The 21,245-nt window shown below is 41.4% G+C and overlaps 1 protein-coding gene across 3 annotated transcripts in view; it reads right to left on the bottom strand.

Moving 5' to 3' along the window:
* Window positions 1-21,245, bottom strand: part of LOC128685602 (phosphatidylcholine:ceramide cholinephosphotransferase 1) — a 136,717-nt gene that overhangs the window by 19,040 nt on the left and 96,432 nt on the right. For all 3 annotated transcript variants that reach the window (XM_070087739.1, XM_070087741.1, XM_070087740.1), the window contains exons 2-4: window positions 2,816-3,055; window positions 2,405-2,541; window positions 1,995-2,196 (exon numbers count right to left, since the gene is read on the bottom strand). In XM_070087739.1, the coding sequence (XP_069943840.1) occupies window positions 1,995-2,196; window positions 2,405-2,541; window positions 2,816-3,055 (579 nt within the window). The remainder of the gene's footprint in view (window positions 1-1,994; window positions 2,197-2,404; window positions 2,542-2,815; window positions 3,056-21,245) is intronic.

Raw genomic sequence — 21,245 nt, forward strand, 5'->3', positions numbered from 1 at the left:
GTGTTAATGTTTAGAAGGGGAATCCCCTTCCATTAGGACTTGAGATGTCAAGTCCTTTTCCAGGGTTACTTCCCTTCTTTTAATGCCACTAGGACCAGCTTGAGAGTCAATGGACCTCTGTCGCACAACATATCTGTCCATAGAGGCCTGTACTTCCCGTTCCTTTATGACATTCCTAAAGTGTTTCACAACATTGTCAGTGTAATAGTCACAAGCATGGCTTGCAATAGCTGTGAGAGGGTGATTTTCATCAAAAAAGGTTTGCACTTTAAGCCACATTGCACACATTTCCTTAATCTTTGAAGTAGGCAACTTCCTCAATTTCTCTATCCCCTCCTCCGGAGCAGTTTCCTCAGGTCTGGCCTCTTGCTGTTGAAGATGATCTTGCAGCTCATCAGTGGTTAGTTCATCATTGTCTTCCTCCACCAACTCTTCCACATCCTCCCACTAACCTTCAACCCCAAGGACTTCCCCAATGCCACAATTGATTCCACAACTGGCATAGGCTTCTCAGGGTTAGCCTCAAATCCTTCAAAATCCCTTTTGTCTACACATTCTGGCCACAGTTTCTTCCAAGCAGAGTTCAAGGTCCTCTTAGTCACTTCCTCCCAAGTCTTACCTATAATGTTTACACAATTGAGGATGCTAACGTGATCTCTCCAAAACTCTCAGAGTTAAAGCACCTTTCAAACATAGCTTTTGTGTAGAGTTTCAGAGTGATACACCAATAAAGGCTTCACTTTGCAATCACCACTAGCATTAGCACACATCAACAGAGTAAGCCTGTCTTTCATAGGCTTATGTCCTGGGAGTGCCTTTCCCTCCTGAGTAATGTAGGTCCAGCTTGGCATTTTCTTCCAAAACAGGCCTGTTTCGTCACAATTAAACACTTGTTCAGGTTTCAATTCTTCACTGTCTATGTACTCCTTGAATTCCTTCACATTTTTCAGCTGCTTTTTGGTCCGAACTGGCAGCCTCACCATGCCTTATCACACTATTTATGCCACTACGATTCTTAAATCTCTCAAACCAACCTTTGCTGGCCTTAAATTCACTCGCATCACCACTAGTTGCAGGCATTTTTCTAATTAAATCGTCATGCAACTTCCTAGCCTTTTCACTTATGATCGCTTAAGAGATACTATCTCCTGCTATCTGTTTTTCGTTTTATTTATTTATTATCACACTGGCCGATTCCCACCAAGGCAGGGTGGCCCACACCAATAACAGTCTCTCAATATCTTCTATCACTTGCGATCTCTGTTTCGAAAACAAAGTTGCACCTTTGGCAAGAACAGCTTCCTTGATTGACGTTTTCTTGGCCACAAGAGTAGCGATGGTTGATTAGAGTTTTGTGTACAACCTGGCCAGCTCGGAGACACGCACTCCACTTTCATACTTAGCAATGATCTCTTTCTTCATATCCATAGTGATTCTCACCCTTTTTGCTGCAGGGATGGCACTAGAAGCTTTCTTGGGGCCCATGGCGACTTATTTTGCAGGTGCAATCACTAAAAACGCCGTGATAATATGAAATGTTCCGATTGTATGTTTGGATGCAACCCCGGTGGCTGGCTTGTAAACACTGGCACCCACGGGAGAAGTGAGGCGCGCTCAGGCCGCAAGTGGATGCGTCTTGAACGGAACGAATCGCGTTGGGCGAGTTTTTAAGCACTAGCCGAGGCAAAATTTTTACGTTAAAATGTATCGCTAACCGGATTTAACGTTATGCGATGCGTTCGTTAGGTGAGGGTCCACTGTATTAGGAGAAATTGAATGAACATCCACTTGAAGTAATGTGTACAAATTTATCCATCACATACAATTTTCCAATTTTCTTGAGGTTACAACAGGCATGGATCATACTTTTACTATACATAATAGGGACTGAAATCAGGAACCATTTTTTTTTATTTAGTTGGAAAATGAGGTTCTATTACAAGGTATGAGGAATAGCCAAAGCATATACAGTACACTATATTAATATTACTAACCTGTGCTTGTGAAATATTATAACCATTACACACAAGTATACAGAGATTATGATTATTATCTCTGACACATTAAGGCCCCACTCCTGTACAGTGATGGCATCTAGAGTCACATCAGGTAGAGGCTTATAATCAGGCACTTTTTCATGTGTTAGTGCTAATGAGGCAGTAGTAAATATCCAGTTTGATAACAGGAACAGGAATGCTGCAACAAATTTTTTTTGATAAGAGTGCAGTTTAAGAAAGAAAGCTACTCTTAGAAGCATTTTTTCATATATTAAAATTCAGCACTGTACGTTCATAAATGTTTTACATACTGTATGTAGCATCTTTATATCAATATGTATCACTGTTAACACTAAAAATGTGGATTTCAAGTGGCGACCAATATAAAGACAGTACTGTATACTTACCTAGAAATGTTTTAAATTTTTCTTTTGGAAATCTTGGTGCTTCCCTGTGTGGTGCAGGGATAGGGATTTTCACCATCCCATTACTAGTGCTGCTACTGTTGTCGTAAAAGCCACCACTCACTCCGTCTTTAATAACTCTTAAATTTAAGAACTTTTATTTAGTGCATGTGTGTATTAGATATGCAAGTACAGTATACTTGCACTTCTTTTACAACTTCATCTATAAACATTTAACTATGGTCACATCACACATCCCTTTCTAAAACCTACTTTTACTGTAAAAAATAGAGGACTAATTTTAATATTTTTTGTTGTATATTGTTAGTACATAATTAAAAATGGCAAAGAAATTAAATGAGCAAAAAATGTAAAAAAAAGGACAAATGATGATAATACTGCAAAGGTTCTCACCCATTGGTGTTGATGTAAGGGTCATGATTAGCCAAGAGGGGTTGGCGCTGATATACGTCATGATTCATGTGGCAATGGTCAGATTCATCCACCACACTGCTCGCACTACTGCTGGTGCCACTTCTGCTGGTGCCACTCCTGCTGGTGCCTGCTGCACAGTGCTGTGTGTCTGTCACTGGCCCCTCACTCTCTCCTACTGACCCATACCGGCCCCCATCACCACCACCACCTAACACCATTCTGCAAATGACAAGAAATTTTTCACTTTATGTTTACGATGTACACATCTTTAATTTCTTCTCAACTAGTTGCATAATAAAATATATACAATAAAAATTTATATATTTATGTACTTTATCAAGTATTCTCCCTTTGCTGTGGTTAGGGTCAACAATACATGAAAACAAAGTGTTCACAACCAGTGCCAGGTTATCTCACACAAGGGTGAAATGACCAAGGCCTAGGCAGTAGTTCCCTGCTGGGGTACTGCAGCACAACAGGATGCCATGGCACATTGGAATTCCACATATCTACCAGGGTACCACAGATATCTGCCACCAGAGGTACTATGACAGATGCCACCTATCTGTCAGGGGTGTCACAGACCCTAGGGGGTGCCATAGATCTTTGGCAGGGGTGAAACATTTAGAGGCTATTAATTAAATGGAGGTGTAAGTGGCTATATCTGGAAAAATGTTAGCAATGAAGAAATAACACTGTTCATGCATGCGCTTAACTTCTAAAGGTATCCAACCATGTGTTAAAAGCATTAACTCATGAAAACATAAGAAGGAACACTGCAACAGGCCTACTGGCCTATGCGAGGCAGCTCCAATTCTCTTACAGCTTAAGCCAATACCTTGACCTAGTGAGGTCAGACACGTCACTAAGGGGGGAGGAGCAGCGCATCTGACCTAGTAGCACAAGCATACTCCAGACATTTGCTTATCATGGAACAAGAGTTGTACTGGAAATGCATATATGATTCTGAGGAAACAAAAATAAAATAATCATAAAGATGGGAAGGATTGCTGGGGAGCAGATATTGTAAACTGCAGATTGAAGCATTTGTAAATGTAAATTTTACCGATGATTATGAATTTAAATGTAGATTAAAGCCCTTGCAATTTTCAGTCAGACATGCATGAAGACTAAGACTGTAGATGTGTTTGAATAATGGCGAACAGCTTAATGTATGTAACTTTAGTTTCGAGGGTTCTTTGAACCTCAATTCTGCCAGAGCCCAAACTTCCTTGAGAACTGATGATGCCAGAGACCCACAGACCAACACTCATAACTGATTTCTTTTTAAAGTGGTGTCCAGTCGTTCCCTTGAAACTTGCACCATTCATATCCTTTGGATTTAAATCTTTCATAAATTCAGAATAAAGAATGAAAGTTAAGACAAATGTGCAACATCTGGGTATCTTTATCGTAGATGTTTCGCCATCCTGTGACTATGATTAGAAAACAATAGAACTATATACAAAAGATAAGGTAATCAGTCCCTCAGCCTTGGAGTTGGTGTTGAGAGCACTGTGGTAGTATAGATTCTGGAGCAAAGACAAGGAGACTGGCATTTATATAGGAGTTAGTCGATAGGGACGTGTAGTAGACGAGGGCCTAGTCACTGGTATCTGGGATTCCACTGACGCCTAAATAAACGTTTCGCCATAAAGTTGAAGAATTGAGACACTTATGCAACATATGGGAATCTTTAATGAAGAAACGTTTCTTCATTAAAGATTCCCATATGTTGCATAAGTGTCTCAATTCTTCAACTTGTCGGTTTTCAAAACCATTTATCACACAAACGCCAGTCTCCTTGCCTTTGCTCCAGAATCTATACTACCACAGTGCTCTCAACACCAGCTCCAAGGCTGAGGGACTGATTACCTTATCTTTTGTATATAGTTCTACTGTTTTCTAATTTTTTTTTTTTTTTTTTTTTTTTATTATCACACCGGCCGATTCCCACCAAGGCAGGGTGGCCCGAAAAAGAAAAACTTTCACCATCATTCACTCCATCACTGTCTTGCCAGAAGGGTGCTTTACACTACAGTTTTTAAACTGCAACATTAACACCCCTCCTTCAGAGTGCAGGCACTGTACTTCCCATCTCCAGGACTCAAGTCCGGCCTGCCGGTTTCCCTGAATCCCTTCATAAATGTTACTTTGCTCACACTCCAACAGCACGTCAAGTATTAAAAACCATTTGTCTCCATTCACTCCTATCAAACACGCTCACGCATGCCTGCTGGAAGTCCAAGCCCCTCGCACACAAAACCTCCTTTACCCCCTCCCTCCAACCCTTCCTAGGCCGACCCCTACCCCGCCTTCCTTCCACTACAGACTGATACACTCTTGAAGTCATTCTGTTTCGCTCCATTCTCTCTACATGTCCGAACCACCTCAACAACCCTTCCTCAGCCCTCTGGACAACAGTTTTGGTAATCCCGCACCTCCTCCTAACTTCCAAACTACGAATTCTCTGCATTATATTCACACCACACATTGCCCTCAGACATGACATCTCCACTGCCTCCAGCCTTCTCCTCGCTGCAACATTCATCACCCACGCTTCACACCCATATAAGAGCGTTGGTAAAACTATACTCTCATACATTCCCCTCTTTGCCTCCAAGGACAAAGTTCTTTGTCTCCACAGACTCCTAAGTGCACCACTCACTCTTTTTCCCTCATCAATTCTATGATTCACCTCATCTTTCATAGACCCATCCGCTGACACGTCCACTCCCAAATATCTGAATACGTTCACCTCCTCCATACTCTCTCCCTCCAATCTGATATTCAATCTTTCATCACCTAATCTTTTTGTTATCCTCATAACCTTACTCTTTCCTGTATTCACCTTTAATTTTCTTCTTTTGCACACCCTACCAAATTCATCCACCAATCTCTGCAACTTCTCTTCAGAATCTCCCAAGAGCACAGTGTCATCAGCAAAGAGCAGCTGTGACAACTCCCACTTTGTGTGTGATTCTTTATCTTTTAACTCCACGCCTCTTGCCAAGACCCTCGCATTTACTTCTCTTACAACCCCATCTATAAATATATTAAACAACCACGGTGACATCACACATCCTTGTCTAAGGCCTACTTTTACTGGGAAAAAATTTCCCTCTTTCCTACATACTCTAACTTGAGCCTCACTATCCTCGTAAAAACTCTTCACTGCTTTCAGTAACCTACCTCCTACACCATACACTTGCAACATCTGCCACATTGCCCCCCTATCCACCCTGTCATACGCCTTTTCCAAATCCATAAATGCCACAAAGACCTCTTTAGCCTTATCTAAATACTGTTCACTTATATGTTTCACTGTAAACACCTGGTCCACACACCCCCTACCTTTCCTAAAGCCTCCTTGTTCATCTGCTATCCTATTCTCCGTCTTACTCTTAATTCTTTCAATTATAACTCTACCATACACTTTACCAGGTACACTCAACAGACTTATCCCCCTATAATTTTTGCACTCTCTTTTATCCCCTTTGCCTTTATACAAAGGAACTATGCATGCTCTCTGCCAATCCCTAGGTACCTTACCCTCTTCCATACATTTATTAAATAATTGCACCAACCACTCCAAAACTATATCCCCACCTGCTTTTAACATTTCTATCTTTATCCCATCAATCCCGGCTGCCTTACCCCCTTTCATTTTACCTACTGCCTCACGAACTTCCCCCACACTCACAACTGGCTCTTCCTCACTCCTACAAGATGTTATTCCTCCTTGCCCTATACACGAAATCACAGCTTCCCTATCTTCATCAACATTTAACAATTCCTCAAAATATTCCTTCCATCTTCCCAATACCTCTAACTCTCCATTTAATAACGCTCCTCTCCTATTTTTAACTGACAAATCCATTTGTTCTCTAGGCTTTCTTAACTTGTTAATCTCACTCCAAAACTTTTTCTTATTTTCAACAAAATTTGTTGATAACATCTCACCCACTCTCTCATTTGCTCTCTTTTTACATTGCTTCACCACTCTCTTAACTTCTCTCTTTTTCTCCATATACTCTTCCCTCCTTGCATCACTTCTACTTTGTAAAAACTTCTCATATGCTAACTTTTTCTCCCTTACTACTCTCTTTACATCATCATTCCACCAATCGCTCCTCTTCCCTCCTGCACCCACTTTCCTGTAACCACAAACTTCTGCTGAACACTCTAACACTACATTTTTAAACCTACCCCATACCTCTTCGACCCCATTGCCTATGCTCTCATTAGCCCATCTATCCTCCAATAGCTGTTTATATCTTACCCTAACTGCCTCCTCTTTTAGTTTATAAACCTTCACCTCTCTCTTCCCTGATGCTTCTATTCTCCTTGTATCCCATCTACCTTTTACTCTCAGTGTAGCTACAACTAGAAAGTGATCTGATATATCTGTGGCCCCTCTATAAACATGTACATCCTGAAGTCTACTCAACAGTCTTTTATCTACCAATACATAATCCAACAAACTACTGTCATTTCGCCCTACATCATATCGTGTATACTTATTTATCCTCTTTTTCTTAAAATATGTATTACCTATAACTAAACCCCTTTCTATACAAAGTTCAATCAAAGGGCTCCCATTATCATTTACACCTGGCACCCCAAACTTACCTACCACACCCTCTCTAAAAGTTTCTCCTACTTTAGCATTCAAGTCCCCTACCACAATTACTCTCTCACTTGGTTCAAAGGCTCCTATACATTCACTTAACATCTCCCAAAATCTCTCTCTCTCCTCTGCATTCCTCTCTTCTCCAGGTGCATACACGCTTATTATGACCCACTTCTCGCATCCAACCTTTACTTTAATCCACATAATTCTTGAATTTACACATTCATATTCTCTTTTCTCCTTCCATAACTGATCATTTAACATTACTGCTACCCCTTCCTTTGCTCTAACTCTCTCAGATACTCCAGATTTAATCCCATTTATTTCCCCCCACTGAAACTCTCCTACCCCCTTCAGCTTTGTTTCGCTTAGGGCCAGGACATCCAACTTCTTTTCATTCATAACATCAGCAATCATCTGTTTCTTGTCATCCGCACTACATCCACGCACATTTAAGCAACCCAGTTTTATAAAGTTTTTCTTCTTCTCTTTTTTAGTAATTGTATACAGGAGAAGGGGTTACTAGCCCATTGCTCCCGGCATTTTAGTCGCCTCATACGACACGCATGGCTTACGGAGGAAAGATTCTTTTCCACTTCCCCATGGACAATAGAAGAAATAAAAAAGAACAAGAGCTATTTAGAAAAAGGAGAAAAACCTAGATGTATGTATATATATATATGCATGTGCGTGTCTGTGAAGTGTGACCAAAGTGTAAGTAGGAGTAGCAAGATATCCCTGTTATCTTAGCGTGTTTATGAGACAGAAAAAGAAACCAGCAATCCTACCATCATGCAAAACAGTTACAGGTTTTTGTTTCACAGTCATCTGGCAGGACGGTAGTACTTCCCTGGGTGGTTGCTGTCTACCAACCTAATTATGTCCAAGAATCTGTACTGATAAAGGTGAAATGTCTCCAATAAAGATACCTAAATGTTTCATGTCTTAAGTTTCATCTTGTCGGTAATGTATACCTTTCTTGCAGTTTAAAGAATAAATAGTACTTCGGTAGAAAAATTCACAAATGTTTGATTTGTCGTCAGAGTTATACATCCTATCACAACCCCTTAATCATTATACTTTGGGAGAAGAGTTAAATCCGGATAACTGAATGCCTGGGAAATGAAAGGCAATTACGCTTGATCCAAGGAAGAGGACAAGTTCGATTCCTTACATCAAGAGCCAGCCATCTTAAGTCAATGAACACACGAGGTAAGTTTAGTAACTATCTTGAAGGTAGGTATAATGTTTGTCAGGTAAGAGGACAAGTGTTTCCTGATGTGGGTCTTAGTCATATGATGACCCACAACTGCAGCTTTTGGTCATCCGACAGGAGTTCCGCTGGTGGGCCAGTAGGTCCACCTCTAAAAATCATGGATATGATTATAACCATTAATTTATGAATACCATCAGGAACCTAAACCGGAGAGTTAGCCACCCAGGATAACCCAATAAAGTCGTTTTTTCATAGGTGACTATTTTTTCATTGGGGTCCTTTAATATTGTCCTCCAGGATATGACCCACAATAGTTGACTAACACCCATATATCTACTGTTAAATGAACAGGGACAACAGGTGTAAGGTAACACCTGCTTTGGGGATTAGCGTGGACGGTTACAAAGCATGGCTTGCTTCTGCAGTGTTTTAAAAATTGAGGTTGGAGAGTTGAAGGAGGAGGTCTTGCTTCTCCAGGAGGAGATTAGGAGGCTGAAGGTCCACCTCAATGGGTCTGGGAGAGAGTGTGAGGTGGCTGGAGTTGTGGGAAATGAGGCTTCTAGCAGTGAGGTGCAGTCCAGCATCTGCTACAAGTGGCGAGTGGTTCCCAGTAATGGGAGGAGAATCAGAATAAGGAAAGTTAAGAGTGAAGATCTGAAGGTAGGAAATCGCTTCTCTGTTCTTCAGGATGAATGTACTTCAGTGGCCAGTGAAGGTAAGGGTACTACTGCCCCTGCTAACAGAGGCAAGCGCATTCTTGTGGTTGGTGACTCTCAGATAAGATATATTGACCGTGCTTTTTGTAATAGGAATAAGAAGATGAGAGATAGAGTGTGCTTCCCTGGAGCTGGTGTTGGGGACATAGTTAACAGGCTGGATAATATAATGTCAGGTAATGGGAACAAGCCCATTATCTGTCTCAGTGCTGGTGGAAATGATATTGGGAAGGGTAGGAGAGAAGAGCTGCTAGATAAGTACAGGTCAGCTATAGATTTCATTAAGTCTAAGGGAGGGGTCCCAATCATATGCAGCATCTTGCCTAGAAGGGGAGTAGGAAATTAATGGTTGTCTAGGGCAATTGGTGTAAATTGCTGGCTAGACAGATACTGCAAGGAACTTGCAATCCCATTCATTGACAACTGGAACAACTTTTATGGCAAACATGATATGTATGCAAGGGATGGGGTACATCTCTCTGGGGCTGGGGTGGTAGCACTTGCAAACTCAATTGAGAAGGCCATTGGTGAAATGCCTATGATTTTAAACTGATAGAAGATAGAGGTATGGGTGTGTGGGAATCAAGCAGGTTGCAACACTAGGGTTGGAAACAGTAAATGTATAAAAGGCATTCAGCATGAGGTTATAAATAAAGACAATAGATCAGGTCAGCAAACAAAGGGGGACAGCAGAGGGCAGCAAGGGACTAGCTCCCTTAAGGTTTACTATACTAATAGCAGGAGTGTAAGAAATAAGATAGATGAGCTAAGATTAATTGCAAGTGCAGGAAACAGATATTATTGCTATAACAGAGACCTGGCTCAATCTGAAAGAGAGAGAGATGCCCTCTGAATGTCACATACAAGGCTATAAATTATTCCACACAGACAGGGTCAACAGGAAGGGTGGTGGAGTAGCGATGTATGTCAGAGACTATTTAAATTGTTGTGTTAGACAAGATATAAAATTAGAAGCGTCAGCCACTGAATCTGTTTGGTTACAGCTTCTTGAGGGCCGAGAAAAACTAATTTTGGGTGTGATTTACAGGGCCCCAAATCTTGATAGGGAGTGCAGTAAACTTCTATGGGACGAAATTCGTAAAGCATCTACATACGAAAATGTTGTGCTAATGGGAGATTTCAACTATAGACAGATTGACTGGAGCAATTTAACAGGAAATTTAGAGTCAGGTGACTTTCTTGATACGATCCAGGATTGTTTTTTAAAACAGTTTGTGACAGAGCCAACTAGGGGAAATAACCTCCTTGACTTGGTTCTTGCCAGTAGGGAAACACTAATTAATAATCTTGAGGTTAATGATGAGCTTGGGGAAAGTGATCACAAATCACTCAGTTTTAATATATCATGGAATTCCCCTAATAATGGCAATCAAGTCTCCGTCCCTGACTTTCGCTTGGCTGATTTCATAGGACTGAAAAATTACTTAGGTGGGCTGAACTGGAATGACCTGACTAAGGGTCAGGTAGGTGGTGATGGTTGCCGATATGACGCTTTCCAGGGCATAGTTCTAGCTGCTCAGTCAAATTATGTTCCAAATAGGGAAATCAGATCAAACAAAAATGATCCTAAATGGATGAACAATAGATTAAAATATCTGATTGGTCAAAAGAGAGGCATATATAGGCAAATCAAAAGAGGAGAGGGGCAATTAAGAAATCAATATATTCAGTTAAAGAGAAATAAAAAAGGGAATTAGAAAAGCAAAAAGGGATTATGAGGTTAAAGTTGCAAGAGAATCGAAGACTAACCCAAAAGGATTCTTTCAGGTATACAGAAGTAAGATCAGGGACAAGATAGGCCCACTCAAAAGTTCCTCGGGTCAGCTCACTGACAGTGATAAGGAAATGTGTAGAATTTTTAACACATACTTCCTCTCAGTTTTTACACAGGAGGATACCAGCGATATTCCAGAAATGATAAATTATGTAGAATAGGACGATAATAAACTGTGCATGATTAGGGTCACAAGTGACATGGTCCTTAGGCAAATAGATAAATTAAAACTTAACAAATCCCCAGGCCCTGATGAACTGTATGCAAGGGTTCTAAAGGAATGTAAAGAGGAGCTTAGCAAACCTTTGGCTAATCTTTTCAACATATCACTACAAACTGGCATGGTGACAGATAAGTGGAAAATGGCAAATGTGATACCTATTTTCAAAGCAGGTGACAGGTCCTTAGCTTCGAACTATAGACCAATAAGCCTAACCTCCATAATGGGAAAATTTATGGAATCGATAATTGCCGATGGAAATAAATGGTATAAAATACCGACACAATGGAAATATAAACACACATGCAGTATAATGTGATCCTTTACTGACTACGTTATAATTGCCGAGGCAGTTCGTAGCCACCTTGAAAAGCATAAATTAATCAACGAATCTCAGCATGGTTTTACAAAGGGGCGTTCCTGCCTTAAGAATTTATTAACTTTTTTCACTAAGGTATTTGAGGAGGTAGATCATGGTAATAAATATGATATTGTGTATATGGACTTCAGTAAGGCTTTTGACAGGGTCCCACATCAGAGACTATTGAGGAAAATTAAGGCACATGGAATAGGAGGAGAAATTTTTTCCTGGATAGAGGCATGGTTGACAAATAGGCAGCAGAGTTTTTGCATAAATGGGGAGAAATCAGTAGGGAAGCGTCACGAGCGGTGTTCCTCAGGGGTCAGTGTTGGGTCCCCTGCTGTTCACAATCTACATAAACGACATAAATGAGGGCATAAAGAGCGACATCAGCAAGTTTGCCGATGACACCAAAATAGGCCGTCGAAATCATTCTGACGTGGACATTAGAGCACTCCAGGAAGATTTGAATAGACTGATGCAGTGGTCGGAGAAGTGGCAGATGCAGTTTTATATAGACAAATGCAAAGTTCTAAATGTTGGACATGACAATAACCATGCCACATATAAACTAAATAATGTAGATCTTAATATTACGGATTGCGAAAAAGATTTAGGAGTTCTGGTTAGCAGTAATCTGAAACCAAGACAACAGTGCATAAGTGTTCGCAATAAAGCAAATAGAATCCTTGGCTTCATATCAAGAAGCATAAATAATAGGAGTCCTCAGGTTGTTATTCAACTCATTTAGATTATGCTGCACAGTTTTGGTCACCGTATTACAGAATGGATATAAATGCTCTGGAAAATGTACAAAGGAGGATGACAAAGTTGATCCCATGTATCAGAAACCTTCCTTATGAGGATAGACTCAGGGCCCTGAATCTGCACTCTCTAGAAAGACGTAGAATTAGGGGGGATATGATTGAGGTGTATAAATGGAAGACAGGGATAAATAAAGGGGATGTAAATAGTGTGCTGAAAATATCTAGCCTAGACAGGACTCGCAGCAATGGTTTTAAGTTGGAAAAATTCAGATTCAGGAAGGATATAGGAAAGTACTGGTTTGGTAATAGAGTTGTGGATGAGTGGAACAAACTCCCAAGTACCGTTATAGAGGCCACAACGTTGTGTAGCTTTAAAAATAGGTTGGATAAATACATGAGTAGATGTGGGTGGGTGTGAGTTAGACCTGATAGCTTGTGCTAACAGGTCGGTTGCCGTGTTCCTCCCTTAAGTCAATGTGACCTGACCTGTCTAGGTTGGGTGCATTGGCTTAAGCCGGTAGGAGACTTGGACCTGCCTCGCATGGGCCAGTAGGCCTTCTGCAGTGTTCCTTCGTTCTTCTTATGTTCTTATGAGTGGATGTGGGTGGGTGTGAGTTGGACCTGATAGCTTGTGCTACCAGGTCGGTTGCCGTGTTCCTCCCTTAAGTCAACGTGACCTGACCTGACTGGGTTGGGTGCATTAGCTTAAGCCGGTAGGAGACTTGGACCTGCCTCGCATGGGCCAGTAGGCCTGCTGTAGTGTTCCTTCGTTCTTATGTTCTTAACAAGCTCAACGTTTGACCCGTGCCGAGGATCAACCCTAGTCACCTCGACTCAGGAAGTTATAAACTGAGCCACGAATACGTGGAGGTTCCCATTACCATAAACACACTAGCCTTTGTTATTTAATAATCACTCTCGCAGGTTTAGGTATCCGAGTGGAGTGTGTTGATTGTAATGAAGTGGCATTGCTTTCGGTATAGTATCTGTAATTATAGCGATAATATAAGAGGTAAGATTTAATTTTGTTCGGATCTTTAACCCCGGAGGATTATCTACCCAGGATAACCCAAGAAAGTCACTGTCATCAAGGACTGTCTTGTTTCCACTGGGGTCCTTCAAACTTGTCCAAGAATGCGACCTACACCAGTCAACTAACATCCAGGCACCTACTTGCTTGCTAGGTGAACCAGGACAGCAGGTTTAAGGAAACACGACTGTTTCCACCCTTGCTAGGGATCGAACCATGGACACTCAGGGTGAGGCGAGTGTGTTGCCTACCAGGCCACAGGAGTTCATCATAGTATGTGTTGAGACATTTGCCTCAGCTCGGTAAATAATTATACACAAACAAGGTTATTAATCTGATGTTAAAAAGGACAAAAAAAAATTTGGTATAAAAACAATAGAATACAAGAATAACATTACAGGTAGAGACAAATTTTAAATCTGAGCACTTTAAAAAATTATGGCACAAATATTCGAAAACAGATAAACGGTACTTGATGATTTTAGAAAGGCGTTGTTTGCTATTTAGTAAGGCAGTAATAAAAATTAAAGTATTATGTGGTAACCGACAACACTTATTGAAAGGAAAAACAAAAATACGGTAATGATGAATACTAGCTGAGAAATGTACTAGTAATAAATAGGGCAAATTATTAACGGGTACAAAAATGTGTTACGGCAGCAATTTTACACTAATTATCACACGGAAGTTGAATGTTCATTAAAGCAGCAACAAAGGGAGGATCACTGGTAGGGAGGTAGGTATCATGGATTGACGTGTTTTATTGTAATACTGACTATTTAATATACATTTGCTAAAACACTTTCATTGAAGAACTGTGTAGAAGTCTGGCTCTTACCTATCACGTGAAATATTTATTTTCACAACTTACTGCGAGGTTAGTTTTAACATTGGATTAATATATATTTTGGTTACTAAGTAATTATTTACAAAACTAGACATTTCGATCACTGTACAATCATCGGAGAGGCATCCCCAGTATCACTTAACCCCAAGTTAAAGACCTAGTTGCTGTACAGACCTTAAAACTCCTCACGAGACCTAGGAACTAAGTTGTTCAGGAGCTGAAGACCACCTTTAAGAGGACCAGAGCTTTAGCTCAACACAAGCCTAGCATCTGTAGCTTAACACACATGGGGCAGGAGCTCAGCTCAATACCCTAATGAGGCCCAGGGACAAACTAAGCCTTGTCATATACTGTGCAAAATTAAACCACTAAGAGATAAAATAGCCGAAAAAACAATTGATAAATCTTTTAAAATTCCAGAAATACATTTGACAATTCGAAAATGGACAAAATTAAACGTTTAACCAGGTCGTCAGAGTTGATGTTTCCGCCTGAAAAACCTCGGAAGCGGTAAAGAATCAGACAACTCTCGTTCCGGAAGATATCCAAGAAAGTCAGTTTACCAAATATAAGCTTTGGTTATGGGTAATTCCATTACCATATTTGTTTCATATGAGTATGTCTTAAAATGGTTGGACCACGGCTTTTAGCTTCTAATCAAACACGTGAACTGTACTTAATGCTTTTAGACCCTTAAGTGGATTTTATATAAAAAAAAAATAAAGATAATTTGGGTCCGTCCTGAACTATTACAAAATTTAAGTCTTCACTTTGAGCTAAAGCTGAATTCAAATTAGCCTTAACTAAAGAGTTTAATCATATAATTATCTTGTAATAATTAAGTTACATTTCTGAAAACTATCTGATACGCGAAACTAAGTTAGACGAACGAGCTTTCAGAGTCCATTGCTCATTAAATCGTAACACTTTTGCAAACAAATCACGGATCGAGCATGGGCTTGAAACCATGGCAAGAAAGTCATAAAACTCGCAGAACATGGGTTTTAAGACTCACTCGCCATGAGTTCAAGTCTCGCCCATTTCGTGATTTCTCAGTCAGTGGTGTGATGGTTGTGAGACCTGGTGTTACCACAATCATACCACCACCCCAACACTGACGCCAGTTGGGGCTCACATGCCCAAATTATACCTCATCCACCCACATCATAATTCTCGACATTACCACCATCATCCACTATGGTACCAGTGACCCAGATGTGGAGAAGCAGAGAGATTCTGCAACAAACTGCCCTTCCTCATACGACAATAACGGAAGTTTGAGAAGTTTACATACACGCAATATAAGCAGCAACGGTACAGCAAAACACTGCACGCAATATAACACTTATTTAGATTAACCCAGGGGTTAATAACCCAGGATAACCTACGTCATTGGGGTCCTTAGGTCCTCCAAGGATTCAATAGTTCTCACACCACGTATGATAATCGTGTAAACCAAAGTTTCCTTATGACGAGCTTAAGCTTGAAAAAAAAAAAAGTCACCGAGCAAACTTTAATTCAAAGGTTTGCTCTATATACAGAATCTTACCATATTTGTTGGTAAGCCCCGTCATTTCTAAACATCTGCAGCTTTTTAACCCTTAAACTGTCCAAACGTAGATCTAAGTTTTTTCAACATTTGAATGTAAAAAAAACGTAGAGCTTTTTCTTTTTTACATTTGTAAACGTGTAAAAAAATCTTTGATCTACAGTTTTTTTTGTTATATTTGAAAATATGTTAAAAAACGTAGATCTACTTTTGGAGCACCACGCATGTGAACGTAGATCTGTTTGGACAGTTTAAGGGTTAAAGGAGCTGGGGAGCATAGATGACAGCTAACAAGCCACAGATATGTTACAATATACTATTCCAGTACCAGGATGATAATATACGAGACTGATTTCAGGACCTTTTACCTGGAGTTTACCTGGAGAGAGTTTCGGGGGTCAACGCCCCCGCGGCCCGGTCTGTGACCAGGCCTCCTGGTGGATCAGCGCCTGATCAACCAGGCTGTTGCTGCTGGCTGCACGCAAACCAACGTACGAGCCACAGCCCGGCTGATCAGGAACTGACTTTAGGTGCTTGTCCAGTGCCAGCTTGAAGACTGCCAGGGGTCTGTTGGTAATCCCCCTTATGTGTGCTGGGAGGCAGTTGAACAGTCTCGGGCCCCTGACACTTATTGTGATGGAGGTAAGCGTTATAAACAGTTTTAAGTGTCAGTGAGATCGTGCATTAGAAGTCAGGACTCGTTGACAGTAGCTAAGAGGCGGGTCCAAGAGCTGTAAGTGTCTCAACAAACAAGTCTGAGAGTACACACCCCTCCACCCAGACGGCGCCATCACCCCCACTACACGACATCACACAATAGCTGAGAGACTGAGACCCTACCACTGCTTCCGTCAATGCTGCCAATTGGGGAAATAGGGCGGGGTTAGCCAGTGCGGGGGCTGGGGGGGAGGGAGGAGGTTGGGGCGAGGAGAACCCTCCCCCCACCACCACCTACTTCCCTCCACCTGTTGCTGGTACGCCCCCTAGATACCCCACCACCACCACACAGTCCTACCCAGTTTTACCACAACAAACCAAGTAATCGATCAGTCATCAAAGTGTCAAGACTATTTTAAGCTTTAAGTTTCAAGATAGCCTGTGAGGATGCAACAAATAATGTGGCGCCTCATAAATTAATCACTTCATTACTGCTACTGTTGCCAACGCCACCGATGCTCTTGCTGCCAAGTACTACTACTGCTACTATCACTACACATTACCGTGTGCAGCATGGACTTTTAGTAGTCCTTTGTAACGTTTACGGAGCAACTATGACGAAATAGGTTACCCCGCGCTCACATGCATAAAAAAGTACATACATTAAAAGCATGGGTAAAATAAAAGCAACACTCAAGAAATAAATACTATTATACTAAGTTACAACACACAGCATCAATTAAAATTCCCATTAAATCAGTAATGTCAAAAAAAAAAAAACTTCTTTGAGGTCCCTACAGGCAACTCGGTAATTATGAAAACTCAAGAAGGTAGAAAGGTCTAAGCTGAGACCAAGCTATTAAATTTAAAATATGGACCACAGTCAGCGGCACTTCACAAGCTACACAGGAACACCTCTGAGTAGGCGAGTGAGGAGTGCCGATTCCCAGTCTACAGTCTCAAAGTGACTATTCCTGCTGGAGATGGGTCAAACACCCAAGTCCTGCTAAACCCTATATAACTTGTTAGCATGCTGTCTGCAGGGCCCACCTGGTATACTACTTTTCAATGACAAATTTGCGGATATGGCCAATGAAGTCACTAAAGCAAAACATGGACGAGGAGTCTAATCAGAAACACGTGATTGGGTCAGCTATATCTTGCAGAGTCCGCCAGGACTTGCATTGTAAGTACCTTACTTAGTTACGACTCCAGTTAGACAGGTACTGAGCTTAAGCCACGGCTAAAACTAATGTACACTGGATAAGGAATGATGAAACTGAAGACAGAAGATATATATTATTGTGACCACGAACGAGTGGTACTGATCAATAACAACACTGCACTAGCCAAGGACTCGAACCCATGCTGCTTTGGCCTGCCTTATGGTGGGCGAAAACACATGACGCCCTAATCCACTGGACCATACGATCGTATGGTCCTCATATCCGACAGATAAGGATGTCAGCCACAGCACCGTGTCTTCCTTTGCAGATGACACCCGAATCTGCATGACAGTGTCTTCCATTGCAGACACTGCAAGGCTCCAGGCGGACATCAACCAAATCTTTCAGTGGGCTGCAGAAAACAATATGAAGTTCAACGATGAGAAATTTCAATTACTCAGATATGGTAAACACGAGGAAATTAGATCTTCATCAGAGTACAAAACAAATTCTGGCCACAAAATAGAGCGAAACACCAACGTCAAAGACCTGGGAGTGATCATGTCGGAGGATCTCACCTTCAAGGACCATAACATTGTATCAATCGCATCTACTAGAAAAATGACAGGATGGATAATGAGAACCTTCAAAACTAGGGAGGCCAAGCCCATGATGACACTCTTCAGGTCACTTGTTCTATCTAGGCTGGAATATTGCTGCACACTAACAGCACCTTTCAAGGCAGGTGAAATTGCTGACCTAGAAAATGTACAGAGAACCTTCACGGCGCGCATAACTGAGATAAAACACCTCAATTACTGGGAGCGCTTGAGGTTCCTAAACCTGTATTCCCTGGAACGCAGGCGGGAGATATACATGATTATATACACCTGGAAAATCCTAGAGGGACTAGTACCGAACTTGCACACGAAAATCACTCACTACGAAAGCAAAAGACTTGGCAGACGATGCAACATCCCCCCCAATGAAAAGCAGGGGTGTCACTAGCACGTTAAGAGACCATACAATAAGTGTCAGGGGCCCGAGACTGTTCAACTGCCTCCCAGCATACATAAGGGGGATTACCAACAGACCCCTGGCAGTCTTCAAGCTGGCACTGGACAAGCACCTAAAGTCGGTTCCTGACCAGCCGGGCTGTGGCTCGTACGTTGGTTTGCGTGCAACCAGCAGTAACAGCCTGGTTGATCAGGCTCTGATCCACCAGGAGGCCTGGTCACAGACCGGGCCGCGGGGGAGTTGACCCCCGGAACTCTCTCCAGGTAAATTTATTTATTTTTATTATCACACTGGCCGATTCCCACCAAGGCAGGGTGCCCCGAAAAAGAAAAACTTTCACCATCATTCACTCCATCACTGTCTTGCCAGAAGGGTGCTTTACACTACAGTTTTTAAACTGCAACATTAACACCCCTCATATATATATATATATATATATATATATATATATATATATATATATATATATATATATATATATATATATATATATATATATATATATATATATATATATATATATATATATATATATATATATATATATATATATAAAGTAAATAACAGATGAATGCTAGACCCTCAACTAAGTAATTATAACTAAATTATTCAAGAACAGGTGTGCCTTACTCGAGAAAACAGCACTAACGAGGAAGGGGGGGGGGACAAACTGGTAACTGAACATACAAATAAGCAACAAACATTAGGAAATAGGAAGGTGGCTAAAGCTCTTGCTTCACACACGGAGGGCCCGGGTTCGACTCCAGGCGGGGTGGAAACACTTCGACGCGTTTTGCTTACACCTGTTGTCCTGTTCACCTAGCAGCAAATAGGTACCTAGGTGTTAGTCGACTGGTGTGGGTCGCATCCTAGGGGACAAGATTGAGGACCACAATGAAAATAAGTTACAGTCCTTGATGACGCACTGACTTTCTTGGGGTATCCTGGGTGACTAACCCTCCGGGGTTAAAAATACGAACGAAATCTTATCTCTTATCTTAATACTTCTAAGCAAACTACATATAGTTCTAAATTTATGCATAATAGTACCAAGCCAAAAAAGCAACACTATTTAAACAAAAGACTAGGCGTTCAGACCCCCGTCTTCCCCGATACGAAGTGGAACAATAAAACACTTCAAAATTGCTCTTAGCCACTGTGTGCCTCAGCACTGTCCCTTTAGTCGTACAGCCTGGCCAGCTGATATTTTATTGGGTGTGATGTGTGTAGGGGATAGGAAGGAGGTGGGTGCAGAGGTTGAGAAATTGAAGGGGCACTCACTAAAGCTGTGCACAGGCAGGCAGCCACTCTCGCTGCTTTTTGGGGGGCCAAGAGCTAAAATTCAACTTCCAAGGAAGGAAAGGGAACGTGCCAAGGTTAGTGACATGAAAAATACATTAACCAAGGCTGTGTCCAGGCCACCACTCGCCTGCACACATGTACACAACTGTGTGGCAGTGGGGTCAGGAGCTAAGACAGTCCTAGAAAACAAATCGCTATACATACACGCACTATATGTATTGTAGATAAAAAAAAATCAGCTTCGAAACAGAGTATAAAGATTAATAATTTGTTGAAGTGCCAGTAACACTTTCCGTGAATCTAACTTATCCGTCATTATAAACACTTGGGAATAATCTCCAACCGTGGCTAGAGTTGATATACCTCTCACGTTTTCATTGTTTTTATACTCGCAGAGCCCGGCCCTGGGCCAGGCTTGTGTGGCACTTGCCTTGACAACCAGGCAGTTGCTGCTGGGGACTCACTGGTCCACATATCACAGTCTGGTTGATCAGGCACTTGGTAAAGATACCTGTCCAGTTTCATCTTGTTCTAGCATTGTTTATATCTGGTAAGTAAAAAGCGGGGCTAATGTGGTCCTGCTTTTCACTAGGTTTTTTTTTTTTTACATTTCCCATATTTCTCACTAGTACGTTTTGGCAGTGTGCAGATTTGGGACTAGTACCGTAAGTACTTTTCACATGTGACTAGTTAATGGTCCAACTCGGACCGAAACCTCACAAGTATCATCATCATTATCGAGAGGCATTCCCAGTAATTTAAATTTATTAGCTTTATGCAGATTTTACATTATCATTTCCAGCTCTGATATCTCCCCTGCCTTGATTATTATTATTATAATCAAAAAGAAGCACTAAGCCACAAGGGCTATACAGCGCTGCAGGGTAGGGAAGGAAGCGAGGGTATTGGATGGCAGAAGAGAGGAGGGATGATCAGTAGGTTACAGAAAACAGCGGGGCAGGGGATAGTACGGGGGTAGAGGGTAGCAAGAGATTGAAGTAGAAAGGGCTGAAGGTATCAGAATTTGTGAAGTCAGTCAGTTGTTGTCAAAAAGTCAATGAGAGAGTCTGGATGAAAGGTGGGTCCATCAGTGAGAAGGGAAGGTAAAGAGAGAGCAGCAGAGCGAAGACGAC

This window comes from Cherax quadricarinatus, chromosome 23, assembly GCF_038502225.1.
Source record: "Cherax quadricarinatus isolate ZL_2023a chromosome 23, ASM3850222v1, whole genome shotgun sequence".
NCBI classification, from domain to species: domain Eukaryota; kingdom Metazoa; phylum Arthropoda; class Malacostraca; order Decapoda; family Parastacidae; genus Cherax; species Cherax quadricarinatus.